Below are 27,960 nucleotides of genomic sequence, written 5' to 3'. Positions count from 1 at the left end.
TGAGAACATACAGCCAGATCGAGCCATAGAGACAATATGCTGTGAAAATGTAACTTTTTATTAGGTTAATGTTACATTTTTTAAAATAAACATTGTGGCGGTTGAGCTCGGCTTTTGACAAAGTGTTCTTGACTCAGAAAAGGTTGGTGCCCATTGCATCGGGGTATAACGGTAGCAAAACCAAGTTCAAGGTAGTCCCTTCGTTTCCGGTTTCTTCCGTTTGGCGCCTAATGAATAAAGGTCTACTTGATTACCAGAGTGTCCCCGCAAAAAATGGCACCCTATTCCCTAAAATAGTGCACTACTTTTGACCAGAGCCCATAGGGAATAGGGGGGGCCATTTGGGACAGCCCCGCTGTTAGAACCTGGGCTGGTATAAGGCGACGCGGCCACTGAGACAGCCTGACGCCAGCTGGCAGTGGGTTGGGGAGAACTTGGTGGTGAGGACCACATCACTATGGGAGTAGATGGACCGCACCTCTCGGAGACAGCTGGTCTGTACGGGAAGGCAGTCAGTCAGTTCCATACAGTTCTCGTCGAAGGACAGCAGTCGTACTCCGTACCTGCTGGGACAATACTTGATTACAAAAGTGGAACACTGTGTCCGAGCTCCAAATAGACACCAATCCAGACACACTCGTGGAGATCGGAGATTTTATAGGCTAAGCAATACGACAATAAGTGCACCTTGCCCTCTGATATGCTAAGCAATACGACAATAAGTGCACCTTGCCCTCTGATAGGCTAAGCAATACGACAATAAGTTCTCCCTACCCATAGGGGGAGCAGATGTCATAATACTCTCTACCCGTAGGGGGAGCAGATGTCATTATACTCTCTACCCGTAGGGGGAGCAGATGTCATTATACTCTCTACCCGTAGGGGGAGCAGATGTCATAATACTCTCTACCCATAGGGGGAGCAGATGTCATAATACTCTCTACCCATAGGGGGAGCAGATGTCATAATACTCTCTACCCATAGGGGGAGCAGATGTCATAATACTCTCTACCCGTAGGGGGAGCAGGTGTCATAATACTCTCTACCCGTAGGGGGAGCAGATGTCATTATACTCTCTACCCGTAGGGGGAGCAGATGTCATTATACTCTCTACCCGTAGGGGGAGCAGATGTCATTATACTCTCTACCCGTAGGGGGAGCAGATGTCATTATACTCTCTACCCGTAGGGGGAGCAGATGTCATTATACTCTCTACCCGTAGGGGGAGCAAATGTCATTATACTCTCTACCCGTAGGGGGAGCAGGTGTCATAATACTCTCTACCCATAGGGGGAGCAGATGTCATTATACTCTCTACCCGTAGGGGGAGCAGATGAGCCGCCCGTCAGGACTGAAGCACAACTCCTTGATGTAGCCCCTCCCCACGTTAGCCTCCTCAATGTAGTGGGTCAGACGTAGAGAGCAGCGCGGGGAGACGGGGGGACGTGTAGGGGAACCATCCTGGAACTCATACACACATGTCCACTGGAGAGGAGAGTGAGGGAGGGAGGAGGAGAGAGGCAGGGAGGAGGAGAGTGAAGGGGAAAGACAGAGGAATAGGAGAGGAAGAGGAGAGAAAGAAGGGAGTTGGAGAAGAGAGGAGAGAGGGAGGGAGGAGGAGAGAGGGGGAGGGAGGGGGAGAAGAGAGGGAGGATAACAGGAAGACAGAGGAAGAGTGGAGAAACAGAAGAGGGTTAGAGACTAAACGTAACCTGCTCATCAATGCTGACAGACAGAGCATGTCCAAGTGCAATCTTAAATGGACCCCAAAGCCCTTGTGGAGATCTGAGAGGATTTGATTGGTACAAGCAATAATGAAACGTCCACCGAGCCAATCAAAGGGCAAGGTGGAGATACAGGGCCTTCAGAAAGTATTCACTCCGTGACTTATTCCACATTTTGTTGTTACACCCGGAATTAAAAGACAAACTCACCCATCTACACATAATAATGACAAAGTGAAAACCTGTTTTTTAGAAATGTTAGCAAATTTATTGAAAACGAAATCCAGAAATATCGAATTTACATTAGTATTCACACAGCTCAGTCAATACTCTGTCAAGCCCCTTTGACAGCGAAAGCAGCTGAGAGTCTTTCTGGGTACGTTTCTTTAAGAGATTTCCACACCTGGATTGTTGTTGAAACTCTGTCAAATTGGTTGTTGATCATTGTTAAGACAACCATTTTCAGGTCTTACCATAGACACTTAGCTAGATTTAAGTCAAAACTGTAATTCGGCCACCGTCCAAAGTGTGATTAATAACTAACCACGCTCAAAGGGACATGCAGTGGTGTAAAAAATACTTTAAAGTACTACTTCAGTAGTTTTTGGGGGATATCTGTACTTTACTATTTATATTTTTCACTACTTTTACATTCCTAAAGAAAATAAAAGTACTTTTTACTCCGGACACTCAAAAGTATTAGTTACATTGTCCCTGACACTCAAAAGTATTAGTTACATTGTCCCTGACACTCAAAAGTATTAGTTACATTGTCCCTGACACTCAAAAGTATTAGTTACATTGTCCCTGACACTCAAAAGTATTAGTTACATTGTCCCTGACACTCAAAAGTATTAGTTACATTGTCCCTGACACTCAAAAGTATTAGTTACATTTTGAATGCTTAGCAGGACAGGAAATTGGTCCAATTCACAAACTTATCAAGAGAACATCCCTGGTCATCCCTGCTGCCTCTGATCTGGAGGACTCACTAAACAGAGAACATCCCTGGTCATCCCGACTGCCTCTGATCTGGAGGACTCACTAAACAGAGAACATCCCTGGTCATCCCGACTGCCTCTGATCTGGATGACTCACTAAACAGAGAACATCCCTGGTCATCCCGACTGCCTCTGATCTGGAGGACTCACTAAACAGAGAACATCCCTGGTCATCCCTACTGCCTCTGATCTGGAGGACTCACTAAACAGAGAACATCCCTGGTCATCTCTACTGCCTCTGATCTGGAGGACTCACTAAACAGAGAACATCCCTGGTCATCTCTACTGCCTCTGATCTGGAGGACTCACTGAACAGAGAACATCCCTGGTCATCCCTACTGCCTCTGATCTGGAGGACACAAATGCTTAGTTTGTAAATTATGTCTGAGGGTTGGAGCGTGCCCCTTTATTTTTTTATTTTTTTATTATAAAAAAATCATGCCATCTGCTTTGCAGATGAGAAAAGAGAAATAATTTACTTTTACTTTTGATACTTAAGTATATTTAGAACCAAATACTTTAGACTTTTACTGAAGTAGTATTTAACTGGGTGATTTTCACTTTTACTTGAGTAAATTTTCTATAGGGAAAGAACGCAGGCTCTAGAACGCCCTTCAGGCCAATCAGAAACAAGTATTCAAGAATGCCATGGTATAATTTTTATGAATTTGGAAAACATGACATTATGGGGTTATTGTTTATCGACCAGAGAGAAAAACAACCTCAACTTAATACGTTTTAAATTCAGGTTGTAACACACAAAACTTTGGCGTTACGATAAAGAAGAATCATGAAGTAGATGATGTCGGGGAGAGGTGTGTGTTGATGTCGGGGAGAGGTGTGTGTGTTGATGTAGGGAGAGGTGTGTGTGTTGATGTCGGGGAGAGGTGTGTGTTGATGTCGGGGAGAGGTGTGTGTTGATGTCGGGGAGAGGTGTGTGTGTTGATGTAGGGAGAGGTGTGTGTGTTGATGTCGGGGAGAGGTGTGTGTGTTGATGTCGGGGAGAGGTGTGTGTGTTGATGTCGGGGAGAGGTGTGTGTTGATGTAGGGAGAGGTGTGTGTTGATGTAGGGAGAGGTGTGTGTTGATGTCGGGGAGAGGTGGCGGGGAGAGGTGTGTGTTGATGTCGGGGAGAGGTGGCGGGGAGAGGTGTGTGTTGATGTCGGGGAGAGGTGTGTGTTGATGTAGGGGAGAGGTGTGTGTTGATGTAGGGGAGAGTTGTGTGTTGATGTAGGGGAGAGGTGTGTGTGTTGATGTAGGGAGAGGTGTGTGTGTTGATGTAGGGAGAGGTGTGTGTGTTGATGTAGGGAGAGGTGTGTGTTGATGTAGGGGAGAGGTGTGTGTGTTGATGTAGGGGAGAGATGTGTGTGTTGATGTAGGGGAGAGGTGTGTGTGTTGATGTCGGGGAGAGGTGTGTGTGTTGATGTCGGGGAGAGGTGTGTGTGTTGATGTCGGGGAGAGGTGTGTGTGTTGATGTCGGGGAGAGGTGTGTGTGTTGATGTCGGGGAGAGGTGTGTGTGTTGATGTCGGGGAGAGGTGTGTGTTGATGTAGGGAGAGGTGTGTGTTGATGTAGGGAGAGGTGTGTGTTGATGTCGGGGAGAGGTGGCGGGGAGAGGTGTGTGTTGATGTCGGGGAGAGGTGGCGGGGAGAGGTGTGTGTTGATGTAGGGAGAGGTGTGTGTTGATGTAGGGAGAGGTGTGTGTAGATGTAGGGAGAGGTGTGTGTAGATGTCGGGGTGCAGTGTGGTGAAAGTTACCTCCTGGGGGTTTTGGGGGGTCAGGTGACTCACCTCCTGGTCATCCATGTTGGAGGAGCAGCGTATGAGGGCAGCCCAGCCTTTAGGGTGAAGCTGGAGAGAGGTGATGCAGTTCCCCCTGTCCCTCTCTCCTGGGATCTCTGGAGTCAACACCTCCAAACTATTCCTGGGGGAGAGACCTGGGAGAGGGAAGAGGGGCAGCAACATGAAGTTAACACGAGGGCTGGCACAACGACCTCCTAACCGTGTAGGTTAGTTATGTGTAGTTATGGGTAAAGACAGTCATAACCAATAAAAAACCAACACCCGTTCTCTATTCCATCTGTTTCTATGGCAGCACACACAGTCAGCAGGAGAACATGTATAAAAAACAAAGGTATGACTGTGACCGCTGTCGTGACCGTGACCGCTGTCATTACTGTGACCACTGTGATGACTGTGACCGCTGTGATGACCGTGACCGCTGTGATGACTGTGACCGCTGTGATGACTGTGACCGCTGTGATGACCGTGACCGCTGTCGTGACTGTGACCGCTGTCATTACTGTGACCGCTGTCATTACTGTGACCGCTGTGATGACCGTGACCGCTGTCATTACTGTGACCGCTGTCATTACTGTGACCGCTGTCATGACCGTGACCGCTGTCATTACTGTGACCGCTGTCATGACCGTGACCGCTGTCATTACCGTGACCGCTGTCATGACCGTGACCGCTGTCATTACTGTGACCGCTGTCATGACCGTGACCGCTGTCATTACTGTGACCGCTGTCATTACTGTGACTGATGTGATGACCGTGACCGCTGTCATTACTGTGACCGCTGTCATTAATGTGACCGCTGTCATTACCGTGACCGCTGTCATTACTGTGACCGCTGTCATTACTGTGGCCGCTGTCATGACCGTGACCGCTGTCATTACTGTGACCGCTGTCATTACTGTGACCGCTGTCATGCCTGTGACCGCTGGCATGCCTGTGACCGCTGTCGTGACTGTGACCGCTGTCATGACTGTGACCGCTGTCATTTGGCTCGTCAATTACATGGCCGTCAAAGCCTCAGTCAACACATCACATTACTTAACATAGAGGGGAGAATATAACACACCGACAGTCAACACAACGTAACACACTGACAGTCAACACAACGTAACACACTGACAGTCAACACAACGTAACACACTGACAGTCAACACAACGTAACACACTGACAGTCAACACAACGTAACACACTGACAGTCAACACAACGTAACACACTGACAGTCAACACAACGTAACACACTGACAGTCAACACAACGTAACACACTGACAGTCAACTAGGGCTGACCCCATTTAGTCGACTGGTAAATTGTTTGGTCGACAGATTTCATTAGTCGATTATGAAACATGTTCATGGTGCACAAGACAGAGGTCTGATTGGCTCCTGTCTCAGTGGACTGATCCATTGCAGAGGTCTGATTGGCTCCTGTCTCAGTGGACTGATCCATTGCAGAGGTCTGATTGGCTCCTGTCTCAGTGGACTGATCCATTGCGGAGGCCGATTGGCTCCTGTCTGAGTGGACTGATCCATTGCCGAGGCCGATTGGCTCCTGTCTCAGTGGACTGATCCATTGCCGAGGCCGATTGGCTCCTGTCTCAGTGGACTGATCCATTGCGGAGGCCGATTGGCTCCTGTCTCAGTGTAACTGATCCGTTGCGGAGGCCGATTGGCTCCTGTCTCAATGGACTGATCCATTGCCGAGGCCACGGGGAAGGCACAGCCCATCACTCGAAGACAAGTGATACTGAAATTGCGTAAGAACAACGGTGCAACACTAATAAATCTAATATTATTTTAGAACAAATGCGCTTTCTCCCTCGTTGGATACAGTCGCCGTCTGCGGTTCTGAAACGTAATCTTCAGAGCGCTGTAGAATTGGCACCTTTCCCTTTGTCACGTGCCTAATAGCAAAGTTCCCCAGCAGATTGGGAACGACGGCGGAGGCAGCAGAGATGAGGAAACAGCCCTTTGCAGTAATTATCAACAACAACAACAACAGAAGAGGAAACCCCATCTTAATGAGGTCTATAATCAATACTGTTCAACGTGCCTGGCTTTATAAATGATCCATATATAATCAATACTGTTCAACGTGCCTGGCTTTATAAATGATCCATATATAATCAATACTGTTCAACGTGCCTGGCTTTATAAATGATCCATATATCTGGTATTACTTATATAAATGTATTTATTGTTTTTTACCCTGTTCCAAACTGGGCAGAAAAATAATATTGTAAACGGCACCTGTTCGTCACACAGTATCCACGCCGCTCTCACTCTGATATCCTCCATCGTCTTCTTGGTATTACAATTATTGTTACGATCATCATTATAATAATATGTCATTATCATTAGTAGACTTAGTACCAAACCACCATGGAGCTGGAGGCCTGCTCCTTTACCCTCCTTTGCCTGGATCTCCTCCTTATAGCAGCCTTGTAGAACCACCATGGAGCTGGAGGCCTGCTCCTTTACCCTCCTTTGCCTGGATCTCCAGTAGTTTCCACAACTAAGTCAAATGTCTTCCACACATCTGACTTTTTCTTTCCCTCCTGAGCAACCAGTAAACATTTGCCTGTTGAGTATATTTGTCACGTCCCCTGCATCCATTTTGCTGTCATGTTACGGTGTTCAGTTTATAACCAATTTATTGGCGTGATTATGATCGGCTATAGGTCAGAGGCTATAGGTCAGAGGCTATTGATCACATTGCATGCGATGCTTACATGTATCACAAAGAGAGCAAGGGTTGAAGGAATATGGAATGTTTGTCCAAAACAAAATGAGGGATTTCAGTAACTTTTCAGTCAGAAACTAAATGTCTGTAATGATGTAGCAGCTTCAGCATGGACAGAGCTATAAAACACTCGCTGCGGTTCGCTGCAGTAACGAGGAAAGAGACGACATGCGCCAATCACACAGGCACTCGCTGTCATTGTTTTGTTATTTAACACCATGTGACCATCAGGCTCTTTCTTGAGTCATGTGTGTCTTAGTTATTTAATCAAACAGTGTGCTTAAAGGATCAGACAAGCTCAGTGCATATAGTTGATTCTATTCAAACACAGAATGTGTGTGTGTTATATATATATATATATATATAAAAAAACTCAGAAAAAAATAAACGTTCTCTCAATGTCAACTGCATTTATTTTCAGCAAACTTAACATGTGTAAATATTTGTATGTATCAACAACAGACAAAATGACATGTGACTAACAGAAATGGAAAAATGTGTCCCTGAACAAAGGGGTCAAAATCAAAAGTAACAGTCAGTATCTGGTGTGGCCACCAGCTGCATTAAGTACTGCAGTGCATCTCCTCCTCATGGACTGCACCAGATTTGACAGTTCTTGCTGTGAGATGTTACCCCACCCTTCCACCAAGGGACCTGCAAGTTCCCAGACATTTCTGGGGGGGGGGTGGGATGGCCCTACCCTCACACTCCGATCCAACAGGTCCCAGATGTGCTCAATGGGATTGAGATCCGGGCTCTTCGCTGGCCATGGCACAACACTGACATTCCTGTCTTGCAGGAAATCACGCACAGAACGAGCAGTATGGCTGGTGGCATTGTCATGCTGGAGGGTCATGTCAGGATGAGCCTGCAGGAAGGGTACCACATGAGGGAGGAGGATGTCTTCCCTGTAACGCACAGCATTGAGATTGCCTGCAATGACAACAAGCTCAGTCCGATGATGCTGTGACACACCGCCCCAGACCATGACGGACCCTCCACCTCCAAATCGATCCCACTCCAGAGTACAGGCCTCGGTGTAATGCTCATTCCTTCAACAATAAATGCGAATCCGACCATCACCCCTGGTGAGACAAAACCGTGACTCTTCAGTGAAGAGCACTTTTTGCCAGTCCTGTCTGGTCCAACGACGGTGGGTTTATGCCCACAGGCGATGTTGTTGCCGGTGATGTCTGGTGAGGACCTGCCTTGCAACAGGCCTACAAGCCCCCAGTCCAGCCTCTCTCAGCCTATTGCGGACAGTCTGAGCACCGATGGAGGGTTTGTGCGTTCCTGGTGTAACTCGAGCAGTTGTTGCCATCCTGTACCTGTCCGGCAGGTGTGATGTACCGATCCTGTGCAGGTGTTGTTACACGTGGTCTGCCACTGCGAGGACGATCAGCTGTCCGTCCTGTCTCCCTGTAGCGCTGTCTTAGGCGTCTCACAGTACCGACATTGCAATGTATTGCCCTGGCCACATCTGCAGTCCTCATGCCTCCTTGCAGCATGCCTAAGGCCCATTCACAAAGATGAGCAGGGACCCTGGGCATCTTTCTTTTGATGTTTTTAGAGTCAGTAGAAAGGCCTCTTTAGTATCCTAAGTTTTCATAACTTTACAATGAAGATCTGTGAAGTTACTTGGATTTTTACTAACTATCTTTGAAAGAGGGACGGTTCATTTTTGTTGAGTTATACAGTTTACAGTTGAAGTCGGAAGTTTACATACACTTAGTCATTAAAACTCATTACAACTTGTTTTTCAACCACTCAACAAACTAGTTTTGTCGGTTAGGACATCTACTTTGTGCATGACACAATTTGCATGAAAATTCCAGAAAATGATGTCATGGCTTTAGAAGCTTCTGATAGACTAATTGACATCATTTGAGGCAATTGGAGGTGTACCTGTGGATGTATTTCAAGGCCTACCTTGAAACTCAGTGCCTCTTGCTTGACATCATGGGAAAATCAAAAGAAATCAGCCAAGATCTCAGAAAACAATTTGTAAACCTCCGCAAGTCTGGTTCATCCGTGGGTAGTCTAGTGGTTAGAGCGTTGGACTAGTAACCGAAAGGTTGCAAGTTCGAATCCCTGAGCTGACAAGATACAAATCTGTGGTTCTGCCCCTGAACAAGGAACCCACTGTTCCTAGACCGTCATTGAAAATAAGAATTGACTTGCCTAGTTAAATAAAAATAAAATAAAAATGTTTATCAAAAGTTAGCTGGCTAACTCATTGATCCTGCGTTATACTATACCCCTCTGTCAACAGTGATAGTCTAATCACAGTTCACGTCTCCTGAGACCATGGTATTGATCAGCTGTTAGGTAGCTGACAAACATTCACTCCATAGTGGAGCAAGTTATTGATGTTATTGATGAGCCACCAACAGAGTGGAGCAGAGACCAGGTTTGGAATCTAGCTCCGACTACATTGATTCTCAGAAGATCAATACTTTAAAAATATATATATTATGAAACGCTAACCTTGTAACTTTGCTTTTCCTTTGTATTCGAGTACACTAAATAAATAAATAATAATAAATGCTCATCAAATGCAACCTCAGACATTTTTAAAGTATTGTTCTTGGGTAAAAGAGGATTTCTTCTTGGAAATGTACTTAACTTTATGACAGCGAAACGCTCGTCTTGTGACGAATGGATATAGTACCATTAACGTTTTCGCACCACAGACAGACCGCAAGAAAAATAATTAAAAAGCGCATTCTCTCGCTAGCTAGTCATTAACAATATATTACCATATTCTAGAAGTGTTAAAAGAAACTAGAGTTAGCTCGTCAGTTTGCAAAGAACAACTTGGCTAACGTTAACGTCATTAGCTATATTGGCTATAATGTCGTTAAGCGTTAGCTGGCTAACTTACTGGTGGCGTAGTCCCTGTACCACCATCTCTCCTATCATGGACAACACCTTCTCCTCCAGCTGGTCCACATGAATGGTCTCTCAGTTCCCTTCTCCTCCAGCTGGTCTCTCAGTTCCCTTCTCCTCCAGCTGGTCTCTCAGTTCCCTTCTCCTCCAGCTGGTCTCAGTTCCCTTCTCCTCCAGCTGGTCTCTCAGTTCCCTTCTCCTCCAGCTGGTCTCTCAGTTCCCTTCTCCTCCAGCTGGTATCTCAGTTCCCTTCTCCTCCAGCTGGTATCTCAGTTCCCTTCTCCTCCAGCTGGTCTCTCAGTTCCCTTCTCCTTAGCAGCCGACTTGATGTCGGACCACTTTTTTTACGGCAGCGTTAAGGTCCTCTGCCACGCGGTCCTCTGCCACGCGGTCCTTTGCCACGCGGTCCTTTGCCCTCGACGGCAGAGCCACTCACTCCCGTCCTCTCTTTCTGGTCTCTGCAGTGACCCCTTCAGTTATCAAGTCTCCTCATCAATCTTTTCCTGGCTGCCATTTCCTCCACCATCACTTCAACCTCTTGTTTGTAAAAAATTACATTTGTTTTTTTGTGCATAAAGGGTTCGCAAGCCAACAAAAAAATATATATTTTGAGACATAAAGCAGATAAATAAATGTGATAAAATAGAAAAATCAACACTTTATTATTGTTAATTATTATATTAAATCCTATCATCCCTGTCACATAGGTTTATTAATTGGTTTCAAGCGCGTCACTAATGTCAAAATAAGTTTATAAGATAGTTTTGTAAATGCACTTACAAAACTAACTTGTTTTTTTTCTAACTTTATACGTTTTTTTCCCATAAGTAACGTTCTGTGAATCCAGTCCCTGGTCTCTGCTCCGTTCTGTGAATCCAGTCCCTGGTCTCTGCTCCGTTCTGTGAATCCAGTCCCTGGTCTCTGCTCCGTTCTGTGAATCCAGTCCCTGGTCTCTGCTCCGTTCTGTGAATCCAGTCCCTGGTCTCTGCTCCGTTCTGTGAATCCAGTCCCTGGTCTCTGCTCCGTTCTGTGAATCCAGTCCCTGGTCTCTGCTCCGTTCTGTGAATCCAGTCCCTGGTCTCTGCTCCGTTCTGTGAATCCAGTCCCTGGTCTCTGCTCCGTTCTGTGAATCCAGTCCCTGGTCTCTGCTCCGTTCTGTGAATCCAGTCCCTGGTCTCTGCTCCGTTCTGTGAATCCAGTCCCTGGTCTCTGCTCCGTTCTGTGAATCCAGTCCCTGGTCTCTGCTCCGTTCTGTGAATCCAGTCCCTGGTCTCTGCTCCGTTCTGTGAATCCAGTCCCTGGTCTCTGCTCCACTCCGTTGGTGGAGTTCATTAGGTGTTTATTCCCTCTATCTAATAGCTTGTGTCTGAATGGTTGTTCTACAATAGGACCTGTGTCTGAATGGTTGTTCTACAATAGGACCTGTGTCTGAATGGTTGTTCTACAATAGGACCTGTGTCTGAATGGTTGTTCTACAATAGGACCTGTGTCTGAATGGTTGTTCTACAATAGGACCTGTGTCTGAATGGTTGTTCTACAATAGGACCTGTGTCTGAATGGTTGTTCTACAATAGGACCTGTGTCTGAATGGTTGTTCTACAATAGGACCTGTGTCTGAATGGTTGTTCTACAATAGGACCTGTGTCTGAATGGTTGTTCTACAATAGGACCTGTGTCTGAATGGTTGTTCTACAATAGGACCTGTGTCTGAATGGTTGTTCTACAATAGGACTGTGTCTGAAGTAAGCCCAGCATGCCTCTAACTGACCTTCTCTGTGAGGGTGGATCTTGCTGGAGTCGTTACCCTGTCGAGGAGCTCCACTTGACCTCGACGCAGACGCTGAGCCATCTAGAGACAGATTCACAATAAATCACCTGAGGTGATAATGATGGGGGGAGGGGGTCTCACCTGAGCTGAGGGGGTGAGGGTGGGGTGGTGCAGTGACATGGTCTCACCTGAGCTGAGGGGGTGAGGGTGGGGTGGTGCAGTGACATGGTCTCACCTGAGCTGAGGGGGGTGCGTCTGGCCCGCAGCATACGGTAGCTGCCCACCTCCAGAGACTGTGTGAGGTCCAGGTCATGAAGGATCAGCAGGTAGCCAGATGAAGTGGAGATCAACATCTTGGAACAGTCTGGAGTCAGACGCATTCTCATCAGGTAGCGCGTGTGGAAGAACTTCTTGTGGGGGCAGCCATCCTCTGTAAACCTACAGGCGGAGGAGAGAAGAAGAGTCAGCCATCCTGTGTGAACCTACAGGTAGAGGAGAGAAGAGTCAGCCATCCTGTGAAAACCTACAGGCGGAGGAGAGAAGAAGAGTCAGCCATCCTCTGTAAACCTACAGGCGGAGGAGAGAAGAAGAGTCAGCCATCCTGTGTAAACCTACAGGCGGAGGAGAGAAGAAGAGTCAGCCATCCTGTGTAAACCTACAGGTAGAGGAGAGAAGAAGAGTCAGCCATCCTCTGTAAACCTACAGGCGGAGGAGAGAAGAAGAGTCAGCCATCCTGTGTAAACCTACAGGCGGAGGAGAGAAGAAGAGTCAGCCATCCTGTGTAAACCTACAGGCGGAGGAGAGAAGAAGAGTCAGCCATCCTGTGTAAACCTACAGGCGGAGGAGAGAAGAAGAGTCAGCCATCCTGTGTAAACCTACAGGCGGAGGAGAGAAGAAGAGTCAGCCATCCTGTGTAAACCTACAGGTGGAGGAGAGAAGAGTCAGCCATCCTGTGTAAACCTACAGGTAGAGGAGAGAAGAAGAGTCAGGGGCTGCATCCTAAATGGCACCCACCGTATTCCCTAAATAGTGCACACCTTTTGACCAGAAACCTATGGTAGTAAACTATATTGAGAGTAGCATGCCATTTGGGACACAGCCTCAGGCTGTCTGTTGTGGAAACACCGGCCTATCACTGATAACACCGGCAGATAACACCGGCCTGTCACCAATAGCACTGGCAGATAACACGGGCCTATCACCGATAACACTGACCGACAACGCCGGCCTGTCACCGACAACACTGACCGACAACGCCGGCCTGTCACCGACCACACTGACCGACAACGCCGGCCTGTCACCGACAGATAGCGCCGGCCTGTCACCGACAGATAGCGCCGGCCTGTCACCGACAGATAGCGCCGGCGCTATCTCGGCCTGTCACCGACAGATAGCGCCGGCCTGTCAACGACAGATAGCGCCGGCCTGTCACCGACAGATAGCGCCGGCCTGTCACCGATAGCACCGGCCTGTCACCGATAGCACCGGCCTGTCACCGATAGCACTGGCAGATAACACGGGCCTATCACCGATAACACTGACCGACAACGCCGGCCTGTCACCGACAACACTGACCGACAACGCCGGCCTGTCACCGACAACACTGACCGACAACGCCGGCCTGTCACCGACAGATAGCGCCGGCCTGTCACCGACAGATAGCGCCGGCCTGTCACCGATAGCACCGGCCTGTCACCGATAACATTGACCGATAACACCGGCCTATCACCGATAACACTGACCGATAACACCAGCCTAACACTGACAGATAACACTGACCGATAACACCAGCCTAACACTGACAGATAACACTGACCGATAACACTGACCGATAACACCAGCCTAACACTGACAGATAACACTGACAGATAACACTGACCGATAACACCAGCCTAACACTGACAGATAACACCAGCCTAACACTGACCGATAACACCAGCCTAACACTGACAGATAACACCAGCCTAACACTGACAGATAACACCAGCCTAACACTGACAGATAACACCAGCCTAACACTGACAGATAACACCAGCCTAACACTGACCGATAACACCAGCCTAACACTGACAGATAACACTGACAGATAACACCAGCCTAACACTGACCGATAACACCAGCCTAACACTGACAGATAACACCAGCCTAACACTGACAGATAACACCAGCCTAACACTGACAGATAACACCAGCCTAACACTGACCGATAACACCAGCCTAACACTGACAGATAACACCAGCCTAACACTGACAGATAACACCAGCCTAACACTGACAGATAACACCAGCCTAACACTGACCGATAACACCAGCCTAACACTGACAGATAACACTGACAGATAACACCAGCCTAACACTGACCGATAACACCAGCCTAACACTGACAGATAACACCAGCCTAACACTGACAGATAACACCAGCCTAACACTGACAGATAACACTGACCGATAACACCGGCCTAACACTGACAGATAACACCAGCCTAACACTGACAGATAACACTGACCGATAACACCAGCCTAACACTGACAGATAACACTGACCGATAACACCAGCCTAACACTGACAGATAACACCAGCCTAACACTGACAGATAACACTGACCGATAACACCAGCCTAACACTGACCGATAACACCGGCCTATCACCGATAACACTGACCGATAACACCAGCCTGACACTGACAGATAACACCAGCCTAACACTGACAGATAACACTGACAGATAACACCAGCCTAACACTGACCGATAACACCGGCCTATCACCGATAACACTGACCGATAACACCAGCCTAACACTGACCGATAACACCAGCCTGACACTGACAGATAACACCAGCCTAACACTGACAGATAACACTGACAGATAACACCAGCCTAACACTGACAGATAACACTGACAGATAACACCAGCCTATCACCGATAACACTGACCGATAACACCAGCCTAACACTGACAGATAACACTGAGCTCAACGTAGACAGAATACAACCTCACTGTGTTATTCTAAAGTGAAATCAAAACATTATTATGAAAGTCAACTTACTAATTAAACATGCTGTAGTGGAAACCTGTATACGCATTGACACACACACACACCTGTTGGTGTCCCAGGTGATGACGTTTCCGTCAAAGCCAGAGGTGACGAGGAGTCGTGTGTTGGTGTCGTACTCTATGTTCTTGACCCAGCTGGCGTGACCGTGCAAAGAGCACACTTTAGAGTTGAGCTTCCTCAGGTCCCACAGAGCTATGGTGGTGTCATCAGAACACGTGGCAAACAAACGGTTGTCCAGAAACCTGTAAAGAGCAGAACATACATTATAATAACAACAGCGTACTTAGGCGATTCCTTGCCTCCTAATTCCTTGCCACCTTCTCTATCGTATTGGAGGAGAAGGTCCAGGGTCCCTCCCCTTAGACCTTATCGTCTAATGAGTTTTGAAACAGACGCAAGAGAGGAATCAAGCTTGGATTCATTGAGATCGACATGTAGACCGAACCATGAGACATAAGTGAATTGATTTTTTATTTTTTTATTTCACCTTTATTTAACCAGGTAGGCTAGTTGAGAACACCTTTATTTAACCAGGTAGGCTAGTTGAGAACACCTTTATTTAACCAGGTAGGCTAGTTGAGAACACCTTTATTTAACCAGGTGGCTAGTTGAGAACACCTTTATTTAACCAGGTAGGCTAGTTGAGAACACCTTTATTTAACCAGGTAGGCTAGTTGAGAACACCTTTATTTAACCAGGTAGGCTAGTTGAGAACACCTTTATTTAACCAGGTAGGCTAGTTGAGAACACCTTTATTTAACCAGGTAGGCTAGTTGAGAACACCTTTATTTAACCAGGTGGCTAGTTGAGAACACCTTTATTTAACCAGGTAGGCTAGTTGAGAACACCTTTATTTAACCAGGTAGACTAGTTGAGAACACCTTTATTTAACCAGGTAGGCTAGTTGAGAACACCTTTATTTAACCAGGTAGGCTAGTTGAGAACACCTGTATTTAACCAGGTAGGCTAGTTGAGAACACCTTTATTTAACCAGGTAGGCTAGTTGAGAACACCTTTATTTAACCAGGTGGCTAGTTGAGAACACCTTTATTTAACCAGGTAGGCTGGTTGAGAACACCTGTATTTAACCAGGTGGCTAGTTGAGAACACCTGTATTTAACCAGGTAGGCTAGTTGAGAACACCTGTATTTAACCAGGTAGGCTAGTTGAGAACACCTGTATTTAACCAGGTAGGCTAGTTGAGAACACCTTTATTTAACCAGGTAGGCTAGTTGAGAACACCTTTATTTAACCAGGTAGGCTAGTTGAGAACACCTTTATTTAACCAGGTAGGCTAGTTGAGAACACCTTTATTTAACCAGGTAGGCTAGTTGAGAACACCTTTATTTAACCAGGTAGGCCAGTTGAGAACACCTTTATTTAACCAGGTAGGCCAGTTGAGAACACCTTTATTTAACCAGGTAGGCCAGTTGAGAACACCTGTATTTAACCAGGTAGGCCAGTTGAGAACACCTGTATTTAACCAGGTAGGCTAGTTGAGAACACCTTTATTTAACCAGGTAGGCTAGTAGAGAACACCTTTATTTAACCAGGTGGCTAGTTGAGAACACCTTTATTTACCCAGGTAGGCTAGTTGAGAACACCTTTATTTAACCAGGTAGGCTAGTTGAGAACACCTTTATTTAACCAGGTGGCTAGTTGAGAACACCTTTATTTAACCAGGTGGCTAGTTGAGAACACCTTTATTTAACCAGGTGGCTAGTTGAGAACACCTTTATTTAACCAGGTAGGCTAGTTGAGAACACCTTTATTTAACCAGGTAGGCTAGTTGAGAACACCTTTATTTAACCAGGTAGGCTAGTTGAGAACACCTTTATTTAACCAGGTGGCTAGTTGAGAACACCTTTATTTAACCAGGTGGCTAGTTGAGAACACCTTTATTTAACCAGGTGGCTAGTTGAGAACACCTTTATTTAACCAGGTGGCCAGTTGAGAACACCTTTATTTAACCAGGTGGCCAGTTGAGAACACCTTTATTTAACCAGGTGGCTAGTTGAGAACACCTTTATTTAACCAGGTGGCCAGTTGAGAACACCTTTATTTAACCAGGTGGCTAGTTGAGAACACCTTTATTTAACCAGGTAGGCTAGTTGAGAACACCTTTATTTAACCAGGTAGGCTAGTTGAGAACACCTTTATTTAACCAGGTAGGCTAGTTGAGAACACCTTTATTTAACCAGGTAGGCTAGTTGAGAACACCTTTATTTAACCAGGTAGGCTAGTTGAGAACACCTTTATTTAACCAGGTACGCTAGTTGAGAACACCTTTATTTAACCAGGTAGGAGTGTTGAGAACACCTTTATTTAACCAGGTAGGCTAGTTGAGAACACCTTTATTTAACCAGGTAGGCTAGTTGAGAACACCTTTATTTAACCAGGTAGGCTAGTTGAGAACACCTTTATTTAACCAGGTAGGCTAGTTGAGAACACCTTTATTTAACCAGGTAGGCTAGTTGAGAACACCTTTATTTAACCAGGTAGGCCAGTTGAGAACACCTTTATTTAACCAGGTAGGCTAGTTGAGAACACCTTTATTTAACCAGGTAGGCTAGTTGAGAACACCTTTATTTAACCAGGTAGGATAGTTGAGAACACCTTTATTTAACCAGGTGGCTAGTTGAGAACACCTTTATTTAACCAGGTGGCTAGTTGAGAACACCTTTATTTAACCAGGTAGGCCAGTTGAGAACACCTTTATTTAACCAGGTAGGCCAGTTGAGAACACCTTTATTTAACCAGGTAGGCTAGTTGAGAACACCTTTATTTAACCAGGTAGGCTAGTTGAGAACACCTTTATTTAACCAGGTAGGCTAGTTGAGAACACCTTTATTTAACCAGGTAGGCCAGTTGAGAACACCTTTATTTAACCAGGTAGGCCAGTTGAGAACACCTTTATTTAACCAGGTGGCCAGTTGAGAACACCTTTATTTAACCAGGTGGCTAGTTGAGAACACCTGTATTTAACCAGGTAGGATAGTTGAGAACACCTTTATTTAACCAGGTAGGATAGTTGAGAACACCTGTATTTAACCAGGTAGGCTAGTTGAGAACGCCTTTATTTAACCAGGTAGGCTAGTTGAGAACGCCTTTATTTAACCAGGTAGGCTAGTTGAGAACACCTGTATTTAACCAGGTAGGCTAGTTGAGAACACCTGTATTTAACCAGGTAGGCTAGTTGAGAACACCTTTATTTAAACAGGTAGGCTAGTTGAGAACACCTTTATTTAACCAGGTAGGCTAGTTGAGAACACCTTTATTTAACCAGGTAGGCTAGTTGAGAACACCTTTATTTAACCAGGTAGGCTAGTTGAGAACACCTTTATTTAACCAGGTAGCCTAGTTGAGAACACCTTTATGCTTTTTTTTATTTATTTTATTTCACCTTTATTTAACCAGGTAGGCTAGTTGAGAACAAGTTCTCATTTACAACTGCGACCTGGCCAAGATAAAGCATAGCAGTGTGAGCAGACAACACAGAGTTACACATGGAATAAACAAATTAACAAGTCAATAACACAGTAGAAAACAAAGGGGGAGTCTATATACAATGTACAATGTGTGCAAAAGGCATGAGGAGGTAGACGAATAGTTACAATTTTGCAGATTAACACTGGAGTGATATATGATCAGATGGTCATGTACAGGTAGAGATATTGGTGTGCAAAAGAGCAGAAAAGTAAATAAATAAAAACAGTATGGGGATGAGGTAGGTGAAAATGGGTGGGCTATTTACCAATAGACTATGTACAGCTGCAGCGATCGGTTAGCTGCTCAGATAGCTGATGTTTGAAGTTGGTGAGGGAGATAAAAGTCTCCAACTTCAGCGATTTTTGCAATTCGTTCCAGTCACAGGCAGCAGAGTACTGGAACGAAAGGCGGCCAAATGAGGTGTTGGCTTTAGGGATGATCAGTGAGATACACCTGCTGGAGCGCGTGCTACGGATGGGTGTTGCCATCGTGACCAGTGAACTGAGATAAGGCGGAGCTTTACCTAGCATGGACTTGTAGATGACCTGGAGCCAGTGGGTCTGGCGACGAATATGTAGCGAGGGCCAGCCGACTAGAGCATACAAGTCGCAGTGGTGGGTGGTATAAGGTGCTTTAGTGACAAAACGGATGGCACTGTGATATACTGCATCCAGTTTGCTGAGTAGAGTGTTGGAAGCCATTTTGTAGATGACATCGCCGAAGTCGAGGATTGGTAGGATAGTCAGTTTTACTAGGGTAAGCTTGGCGGCGTGAGTGAAGGAGGCTTTGTTGCGGAATAGAAAGCCGACTCTTGATTTGATTTTTGATTGGGGGTGTTTGATATGAGTCTGGAAGGAGAGTTTACAGTCTAGCCAGACACCTAGGTACTTATAGATGTCCACATATTCAAGGTCGGAACCATCCAGGGTGGTGATGCTGGTCAGGCGTGCGGGTGCAGGCAGAGAACGGTTGAAAAGCATGCATTTGGTTTTACTAGCGTTTAAGAGCGGTTGGAGGCCACGGAAGGAGTGTTGTATGGCATTGAAGCTTGTTTGGAGGTTAGATAGCACAGTGTCCAAGGACGGGCCGGAAGTATATAGAATGGTGTCGTCTGCGTAGAGGTGGATCAGGGAATCGCCCGCAGCAAGAGCAACATCATTTATATATACAGAGAAAAGAGTCGGCCCGAGGATTGAACCCTGTGGCACCCCCATAGAGACTGCCAGAGGACCGGACAGCATGCCCTCCGATTTGACACACTGAACTCTGTCTGCAAAGTAATTGGTGAACCACGCAAGGCAGTCATCCGAAAAACCGAGGCTACTGAGTCTGCCGATAAGAATATGGTGATTGACAGAGTCGAAAGCCTTGGCAAGGTCGATGAAGACGGCTGCACAGTACTGTCTTTTATCGATGGCGATATCGATATCATTGTTGCAACCCCTATTACTAGTCTGTTCAACCTCTCTTTCGTATCGTCCGAGATTCCCAAAGATTGGCAAGTTGCCGCGGTCATCCCCCTCTTCAAAGGGGGTGACACTCTAGACCCAAACTGCTACAGACCTATATCCATCCTGCCCTGCCTTTCTAAAGTCTTTGAAAGCCAAGTTAACAAACAGATTACCGACCATTTTGAATCCCACCGTACCTTCTCATCTATGCAATCCAGTTTCCGAGCTGGTCACAGGTGCACCTCAGCCACGCTCAAGGTACTAAACGATATCATAACCGCCATCGGTAAAAGACAGTACTGTGCAGCCGTCTTCATTGACCTGGCAAAGGCTTTCGACTCTGCCAATAAGAATACGGTGATTGACAGACTCAATAGTCCTCGTTTCTCAAATGACTGCCCCGCCTGGTTCACCAACTACTTCTCAGAGTTCAGTGTGTCAAATCGCAGGGCCCTGTCGTCCATGCCCTTGGTAGTCTATGGGGGGGCCACAGGGTTCAATTCTCGGGCCGACTTTTCTCTGAATATATCAATGATGTTGCTCTTACTGCTGGTGATTCTCTGATCCACCTCTACGCAGACGACACCATTCTGTGTACTTCTGGCCCGTCTTTGGACACTGTGTTAACTAACCTCCAGACGAGCTTCCATGCCATACAACTCTCCTTCCGTGGCCTCCAACTGCTCTTAAAACACTAGTAAAACTAAATGCATGCTCTTCAACCAATCGCTGCCCGCACCTGCCCGCCCGACTAGCATCACTACTCTGGACGGTTCTGACTTAGAATATGTGGACAACTACAAATACTTAGGTGTCTGGCTAGACTGTAAACTCTCCTTCCAGACTCACATTAAGCATCTCAAATCCTAGATTAAATCTAGAATCGGCTTCCTATTTCGCAACAAAGCCTCCTCTCATGCTGCCAAACATACCCTCGTAAAACTGACTATCCTACCGACCCTTGACTTCGGCAATGTCATTTACAAAATAGCCTCCAACACTCTACTCAGCAAACTGGATGCAGTCTATCACAGTGCCATCCGTTTTGTCACCAAAGCCCCATATACCACCCACCGCTGCGACCTGTATGCCCTCGTCGGCTGGCCCTCGCTACATATTCGTCACCAAACCCACTGGCTCCAGGTCATCAATAAGTATTTTCTAGGTAAAGCCCCACCTTATCTGAGCTCACTGGTCATCATAGCAACACCCATCCGTAGCACGCGCTCCAGCAGGAATATTTCACTGGTCATCCCCAAAGCAAACACCTCCTTTGGCCGCCTTTCCTTAGAGTTCTCTGCTGCCAGTGACTGGAACGAATTGCAAAAATTGCTTAAGTTGGAGACATATTTCCCTCACTAACTTTAAACATCAGCTATCTGAGCAGCTAACTGATCGCTGCAGCTGTACATAGTGCATCTGTTAATAGCCCACCCAATCTACCTACCTCATCCCCATATTGTTTTTATTTACTTTTTTTTGCTCTTTTGCTCACCAGTACTTCTACTTGCACATCATCATCTGCTCATCTATCACTCCAGGGTTCATTTGCTAAATTGTCATTTCTTCGCTACTATTGGCCTATTTATTACCTTACCTCCTCACACCATTTGCGCACACTGTATATAGACTTTTCTACTGTATTATTGACTGTATGTTTGTTTATTCCATGTGTAACTCTGTGTTGTTGTTTGTGTGACACTGCTTTGCTTTATCTTGGCCAGGTCGCAGTTGTAAATGAGAACTTGTTCTCAACTGGCCTACCTGGTTAAATAAAGGTGATCTGGCGTCTACCTGGTTAAATAAAGGTGATCTGGCGTCTACCTGGTTAAATAAAGGTGATCTGGCGTCTACCTGGTTAAATAAAGGTGATCTGGCGTCTACCTGGTTAAATAAAGGTGATCTGGCGTCTACCTGGTTAAATAAAGGTGATCTGGCGTCTACCTGGTTAAATAAAGGTGATCTGGCGTCTACCTGGTTAAATAAAGGTGATCTGGCGTCTACCTGGTTAAATAAAGGTGATCTGGCGTCTACCTGGTTAAATAAAGGTGATCTGGCGTCTACCTGGTTAAATAAAGGTGATCTGGCGTCTACCTGGTTAAATAAAGGTGATCTGGCGTCTACCTGGTTAAATAAAGGTGATCTGGCGTCTACCTGGTTAAATAAAGGTGATCTGGCGTCTACCTGGTTAAATAAAGGTGATCTGGTATCTACCTGGTTAAATAAAGGTGATCTGGTATCTACCTGGTTAAATAAAGGTGATCTGGTATCTACCTGGTTAAATAAAGGTGATCTGGTATCTACCTGGTTAAATAAAGGTGATCTGGTATCTACCTGGTTAAATAAAGGTGATCTGGTATCTACCTGGTTAAATAAAGGTGATCTGGTATCTACCTGGTTAAATAAAGGTGATCTGGTATCTACCTGGTTAAATAAAGGTGATCTGGTATCTACCTGGTTAAATAAAGGTGATCTGGTATCTACCTGGTTAAATAAAGGTGATCTGGTATCTACCTGGTTAAATAAAGGTGATCTGGTATCTACCTGGTTAAATAAAGGTGATCTGGTATCTACCTGGTTAAATAAAGGTGATCTGGTATCTACCTGGTTAAATAAAGGTGATCTGGTATCTACCTGGTTAAATAAAGGTGATTTGGTATCTACCTGGTTAAATAAAGGTGATCTGGTATCTATCTGGTTAAATAAAGGTGATCTGGTATCTACCTGGTTAAATAAAGGTGATCTGGTATCTACCTGGTTAAATAAAGGTGATCTGGTATCTACCTGGTTAAATAAAGGTGATCTGGTATCTACCTGGTTAAATAAAGGTGATCTGGTATCTACCTGGTTAAATAAAGGTGATTTGGTATCTACCTGGTTAAATAAAGGTGATCTGGTATCTACCTGGTTAAATAAAGGTGATCTGGTATCTACCTGGTTAAATAAAGGTGATCTGGTCTACCTGGTTAAATAAAGGTGATCTGGTCTACCTGGTTAAATAAAGGTGGAGGAGGAAGATAAATAAATAAACCCACCGCAGGATGCCATAGCAGTCTAGAAGATATAGATATATAGCCATGTATCAGAGCTGGAGCAGACCTAGGGAGACTACTTACAGGACACAGGAAGACAAATAGACCAACAGGCAAATAGACCAACAGACAGACAGGAGGACAGACAGACAGGAGGCGGGTTGGGAACAGCTAGCAGTATCTCTGGTCCAGGGAGTTTGTGTCCTGCTCAAGACTCAGCCTCAGTCACATGGAAAAGCCTTGGACCAGAGATGGGGGACACCCAGCTAGCATACCTGATGAGACGGACGGAACAATTACAAACCTCTCCTTGGGGACCCACATTCATTTTCACAATTGATTTGTAGCCCTGAACTAGTAGACAAGGGCTTGATAACTAGTAGACAAGGGCTGGATAACTAGTAGACAAGGGCTGGATAACTAGTAGACGAGGGCTGGATAACTAGTAGACAAGGGCTGGATAACTAGTAGACAAGGGCTGGATAACTAGTAGACAAGGGCTCAATAACTAGTAGACAAGGGCTCAATAACTAGTTGACAAGGGCTGGATAACTAGTAGACAAGGGCTCAATAACTAGTAGACAAGGGCTGGATAACTAGTAGACAAGGGCTCAATAACTAGTAGACAAGGGCTGGATAACTAGTAGACAAGGGCTGGATAACTAGTAGACAAGGGCTGGATAACTAGTAGACAAGGGCTCAATAACTAGTAGACAAGGGCTCAATAACTAGTTGACAAGGGCTGGATAACTAGTAGACAAGGGCTCAATAACTAGTAGACAAGGGCTCAATAACTAGTTGACAAGGGCTGGATAACTAGTAGACAAGGGCTGGATAACTAGTAGACAAGGGCTCAATAACTAGTAGACAAGGGCTGGATAACTAGTAGACAAGGGCTGGATAACTAGTAGACAAGGGCTGGATAACTAGTAGACAAGGGCTGGATAACTAGTAGACAAGGGCTCAATAACTAGTAGACAAGGGCTGGATAACTAGTAGACAAGGGCTGGATAACTAGTAGACAAGGGCTAGATAACTAGTAGACAAGGGCTAGATAACTAGTAGACAAGGGCTGGATAACTAGTAGACAAGGGCTGGATAACTAGTAGACAAGGGCTGGATAACTAGTAGACAAGGGCTCAATAACTAGTAGACAAGGGCTCAATAACTAGTTGGCAAGGGCTGGATAACTAGTTGACAAGGGCTGGATAACTAGTAGACAAGGGCTCAATAACTAGTAGACAAGGGCTCGATAACTAGTTGACAAGGGCTGGATAACTAGTAGACAAGGGCTGATAACTAGTAGACAAGGGCTCAATAACTAGTTGGCAAGGGCTGGATAACTAGTTGACAAGGGCTGGATAACTAGTAGACAAGGGCTGGATAACTAGTAGACAAGGGCTGGATAACTAGTTGACAAGGGCTGGATAACTAGTAGACAAGGGCTCAATAACTAGTAGACAAGGGCTCAATAACTAGTTAGCAAGGGCTCGATAACTAGTTGACAAGGGCTGGATAACTAGTAGACAAGGGCTGGATAACTAGTAGACAAGGGCTCAATAACTAGTAGACAAGGGCTCGATAACTAGTTGACAAGGGCTCAATAACTAGTTGACAAGGGCTGGATAACTAGTAGACAATGGCTGGATAACTAGTAGACAAGGGCTGGATAACTAGTATACCAGGGCTGGATAACTAGTAGACAAGGGCTGGATAACTAGTAGACAAGGGCTGGATAACTAGTAGACAAGGGCTGGATAATTAGTAGACAAGGGCTCGATAACTAGTAGACAAGGGCTGGATAACTAGTAGACAAGGGCTGGATAACTAGTAGACAAGGGCTGGATAACTAGTATACCAGGGCTGGATAACTAGTAGACAAGGGCTGGATAACTAGTAGACAAGGGCTGGATAATTAGTAGACAAGGGCTTGATAACTAGTAGATAATGGCTGGATAACTAGTAGACAAGGGCTGGATAACTAGTATACCAGGGCTGGATAACTAGTAGACAAGGGCTGGATAACTAGTAGACAAGGGATGGATAACTAGTAGACAAGGGCTGGATAATTAGTAGACAAGGGCTCGATAACTAGTAGACAAGGGCTCAATAACTAGTAGACAAGGGCTCAATAACTAGTAGACAAAGGCTGGATAACTAGTTGACAAGGGCTGGATAACTAGTAGACAAGGGCTGGATAACTAGTATACCAGGGCTGGATAACTAGTAGACAAGGGCTGGATAACTAGTAGACAAGGGCTGGATAACTAGTAGACAAGGGCTGGATAATTAGTAGACAAGGGCTCGATAACTAGTAGACAAGGGCTCAATAACTAGTAGACAAGGGCTCAATAACTAGTAGACAAGGGCTCAATAACTAGTTGACAAGGGCTGGATAACTAGTAGACAATGGCTGGATAACTAGTTGACAAGGGCTGGATAACTAGTAGACAAGGGCTGGATAACTAGTAGACAAGGGCTCAATAACTAGTTGACAAGGGCTGGATAACTAGTAGACAATGGCTGGATAACTAGTAGACAATGGCTGGATAACTAGTTGACAAGGGCTGGATAACTAGTAGACAAGGGCTGGATAACTAGTAGACAAGGGCTGGATAACTAGTAGACAAGGGCTGGATAACTAGTTGACAGGGGCTGGATAACTAGTAGACAAGGGCTGGATAACTAGTAGACAAGGGCTGGATAACTAGTAGACAAGGGCTGGATAACTAGTAGACAAGGGCTGGATAACTAGTAGACAATGGCTGGATAACTAGTAGACAAGGGCTGGATAACTAGTAGACAAGGGCTGGATAACTAGTAGACAAGGGCTGGATAACTAGTTGACAAGGGCTGGATAACTAGTAGACAAGGGCTGGATAACTAGTAGACAAGGGCTGGATAACTAGTAGACAAGGGCTGGATAACTAGTAGACAAGGGCTGGATAACTAGTAGACAAGGGCTGGATAACTAGTAGACAAGGGCTGGATAACTAGTAGACAAGGGCTGGATAACTAGTAGACAAGGGCTGGATAACTAGTAGACAAGGGCTGGATAACTAGTAGACAAGGGCTGGATAACTAGTAGACAAGGGCTGGATAACTAGTCGACAAGTTGAATGTGGTGTGATAACTCTGGAAGAGTTCAAATACATGGAACGTCTGGATGTACCTGAGGAAAGGTTTGAGAAAGGCTGGGATAGAGAACACCAGTATCTGGGCGTTAAGAGACGTCGCCGATGAGTAGGAGGTGCCTCCATTCAGACTCCCATTCAGACTCCCATTCAGACTCCCATTCAGACTCCCATTCAGACTCCCATTCAGACTCCCATTCAGACTCTCATTCAGACTCCCATTCAGACTCCCATTCAGACTCCCATTCAGACTCCCATTCAGACTCCCATTCAGACTCCCATTCAGACTCCCATTCAGACTCCCATTCAGACTCCCATTCAGACTCCCATTTGACAGCTCTGCAAGTGTTATGTCAAAAATGTCTGACTTCTGACCTCTGCCTGGCAGTAATGATTGATTGCTGTTGTGCTGAATAGGCACATTTTTGAATGCTTGTACATTTTTACTTAGCCCTTCTTTGGAAGGACATCATAAATGATCGTAGTTGCTCAGGGAAACTCTATATTTGGTAAATACCTAACATATTTTGACGTAAAGCTTGCAAAGCTGTCTAGCGGGAGTTTCCCAGGGTGTTTGAGAGGAGACACGACATACTCATCGTTGACATCTCTAAACGCCCAGATACTGGGGCAGAGAACACATCTATGGTACCTGATGTTATTGACACAGTCTTCATGAGCCTCCACCAGGGTCTTGATGTGCTTGGAAGAGATGGGATCGAACAGGAGAACCTCCGTCTGTTCACAGGCCACTGTCAGGACAGACCTGGGGAGTGGTGAGATATAAGGTCACAACGACAGGCCCAGTCTGTATTATGTTTTGTGTTTTGTGTGGACCCCAGGAAGAGTAGCTGCTGCTTTTGCTACAGCTAATGGGGATCCTAATAAAATACCAAAATACCTCGCCTAGGTCAACTTGTGTAATGTAAAAAGGTCTGTCTGTGGATTGTGACACCTGATCATACAACTTTAGCTTTCCTATTACCATTTTGCACAAATATGGATAAAACTTCGGTCTAAAAATGGACAAACACGTAACATCCATTTTCCTCCTGTCCTTACCCGTCGGGGGAGTATTCCAGATTGAACACTGCGCCATGAGTTTGGGTACTGAGATTGACCGAGTCTGCAGCCGGACTCATGGAAGAATACAAGTTCGTCATTGTCCTAAAGTTATCTCTAGATGGATCCACGAACAGCCCTCTCCTTATAGTCCTGCTCTGTAGCATGGAGAACAGGCTGTTGGAGCTAGTCTCAACCGAACCAGGGCCAGCCATAGAGGTACCCCTCCCTTGCCCCGAGGCGCCTTGTACATTCGGCTGACACCGGGGATTGTCCTGCGCGGCTGCAGAATCCGCCCTGGAGCTTCTCGGGTGAAGACTACTGTCCTCTCGGCTGCTCTGCGGAGGACGCGCCGGTGTCTTGCCTTCATCGGCGGAATCATCTGTCTGCGGGTCCTGTTCCTTGTCCGACACCCGGCTGCTGGACGTGTCCTGCGACTCATCCGGATCCACGCTGTCGCTCTGCTGCTCCGAGCTCATTGTGGCTGTTATCGCCAACGGGTGCCTGTGCAGGCCCCTTGTTTCACAGATAGTGTCTCGGTTCAACAACGAATTGTGCAATTATTGTATCTCGAATACACCTTACCTCTACTCCGTTAAGACAATCCCCACCCCCCACCCCCCCAACAAAAAAAAACGTGGGTGTAATTTGACGAAACTAGACAAGAGACGGAATGGCTATTTGATGTAGCTAACAACACTGGAGCAAAATAAACCAAGTGCTGTGACGGAGTTCAGCTTCCTTCTTCTTCTTCCGCGGAATTTCAGTGGCCAAAACGAAGATAAAAAATTGGATACCTCCACCTAGTGGACATA

The 27,960-nt window shown here is 45.9% G+C and overlaps 1 protein-coding gene across 2 annotated transcripts; it reads right to left on the bottom strand.

The window, feature by feature from the left end:
• Positions 1 to 37: 37 nt before the first annotated feature.
• Positions 38 to 27,906, bottom strand: wdr32 (WD repeat domain 32). 2 transcript variants are annotated; one of them, XM_042330375.1, is made up of 8 exons: positions 27,146 to 27,906; positions 26,736 to 26,849; positions 15,022 to 15,219; positions 12,156 to 12,358; positions 11,921 to 12,001; positions 4,482 to 4,660; positions 1,319 to 1,485; positions 38 to 563 (listed from the first exon to the last, which is right to left on the bottom strand). In XM_042330375.1, exons 1-8 carry the CDS (start codon positions 27,622 to 27,624, stop codon positions 359 to 361), a joined length of 1,626 nt encoding a protein of 541 aa, XP_042186309.1. In that variant the 5' UTR covers positions 27,625 to 27,906; the 3' UTR covers positions 38 to 358. The 2 variants fall into 2 exon arrangements, with proteins under 2 accessions (XP_042186309.1, XP_042186310.1); XM_042330376.1 differs by having other exon boundaries at positions 4,515 to 4,660.
• Between the last annotated feature and the right edge of the window lie 54 nt (positions 27,907 to 27,960).

This window comes from Oncorhynchus tshawytscha, linkage group LG11, assembly GCF_018296145.1.
Source record: "Oncorhynchus tshawytscha isolate Ot180627B linkage group LG11, Otsh_v2.0, whole genome shotgun sequence".
NCBI classification, from domain to species: Eukaryota; Metazoa; Chordata; class Actinopteri; order Salmoniformes; family Salmonidae; genus Oncorhynchus; species Oncorhynchus tshawytscha.
The sequence above is the reverse complement of the archived record's forward strand: the minus strand, read 5'-3'. Positions and strand labels throughout refer to the sequence as shown.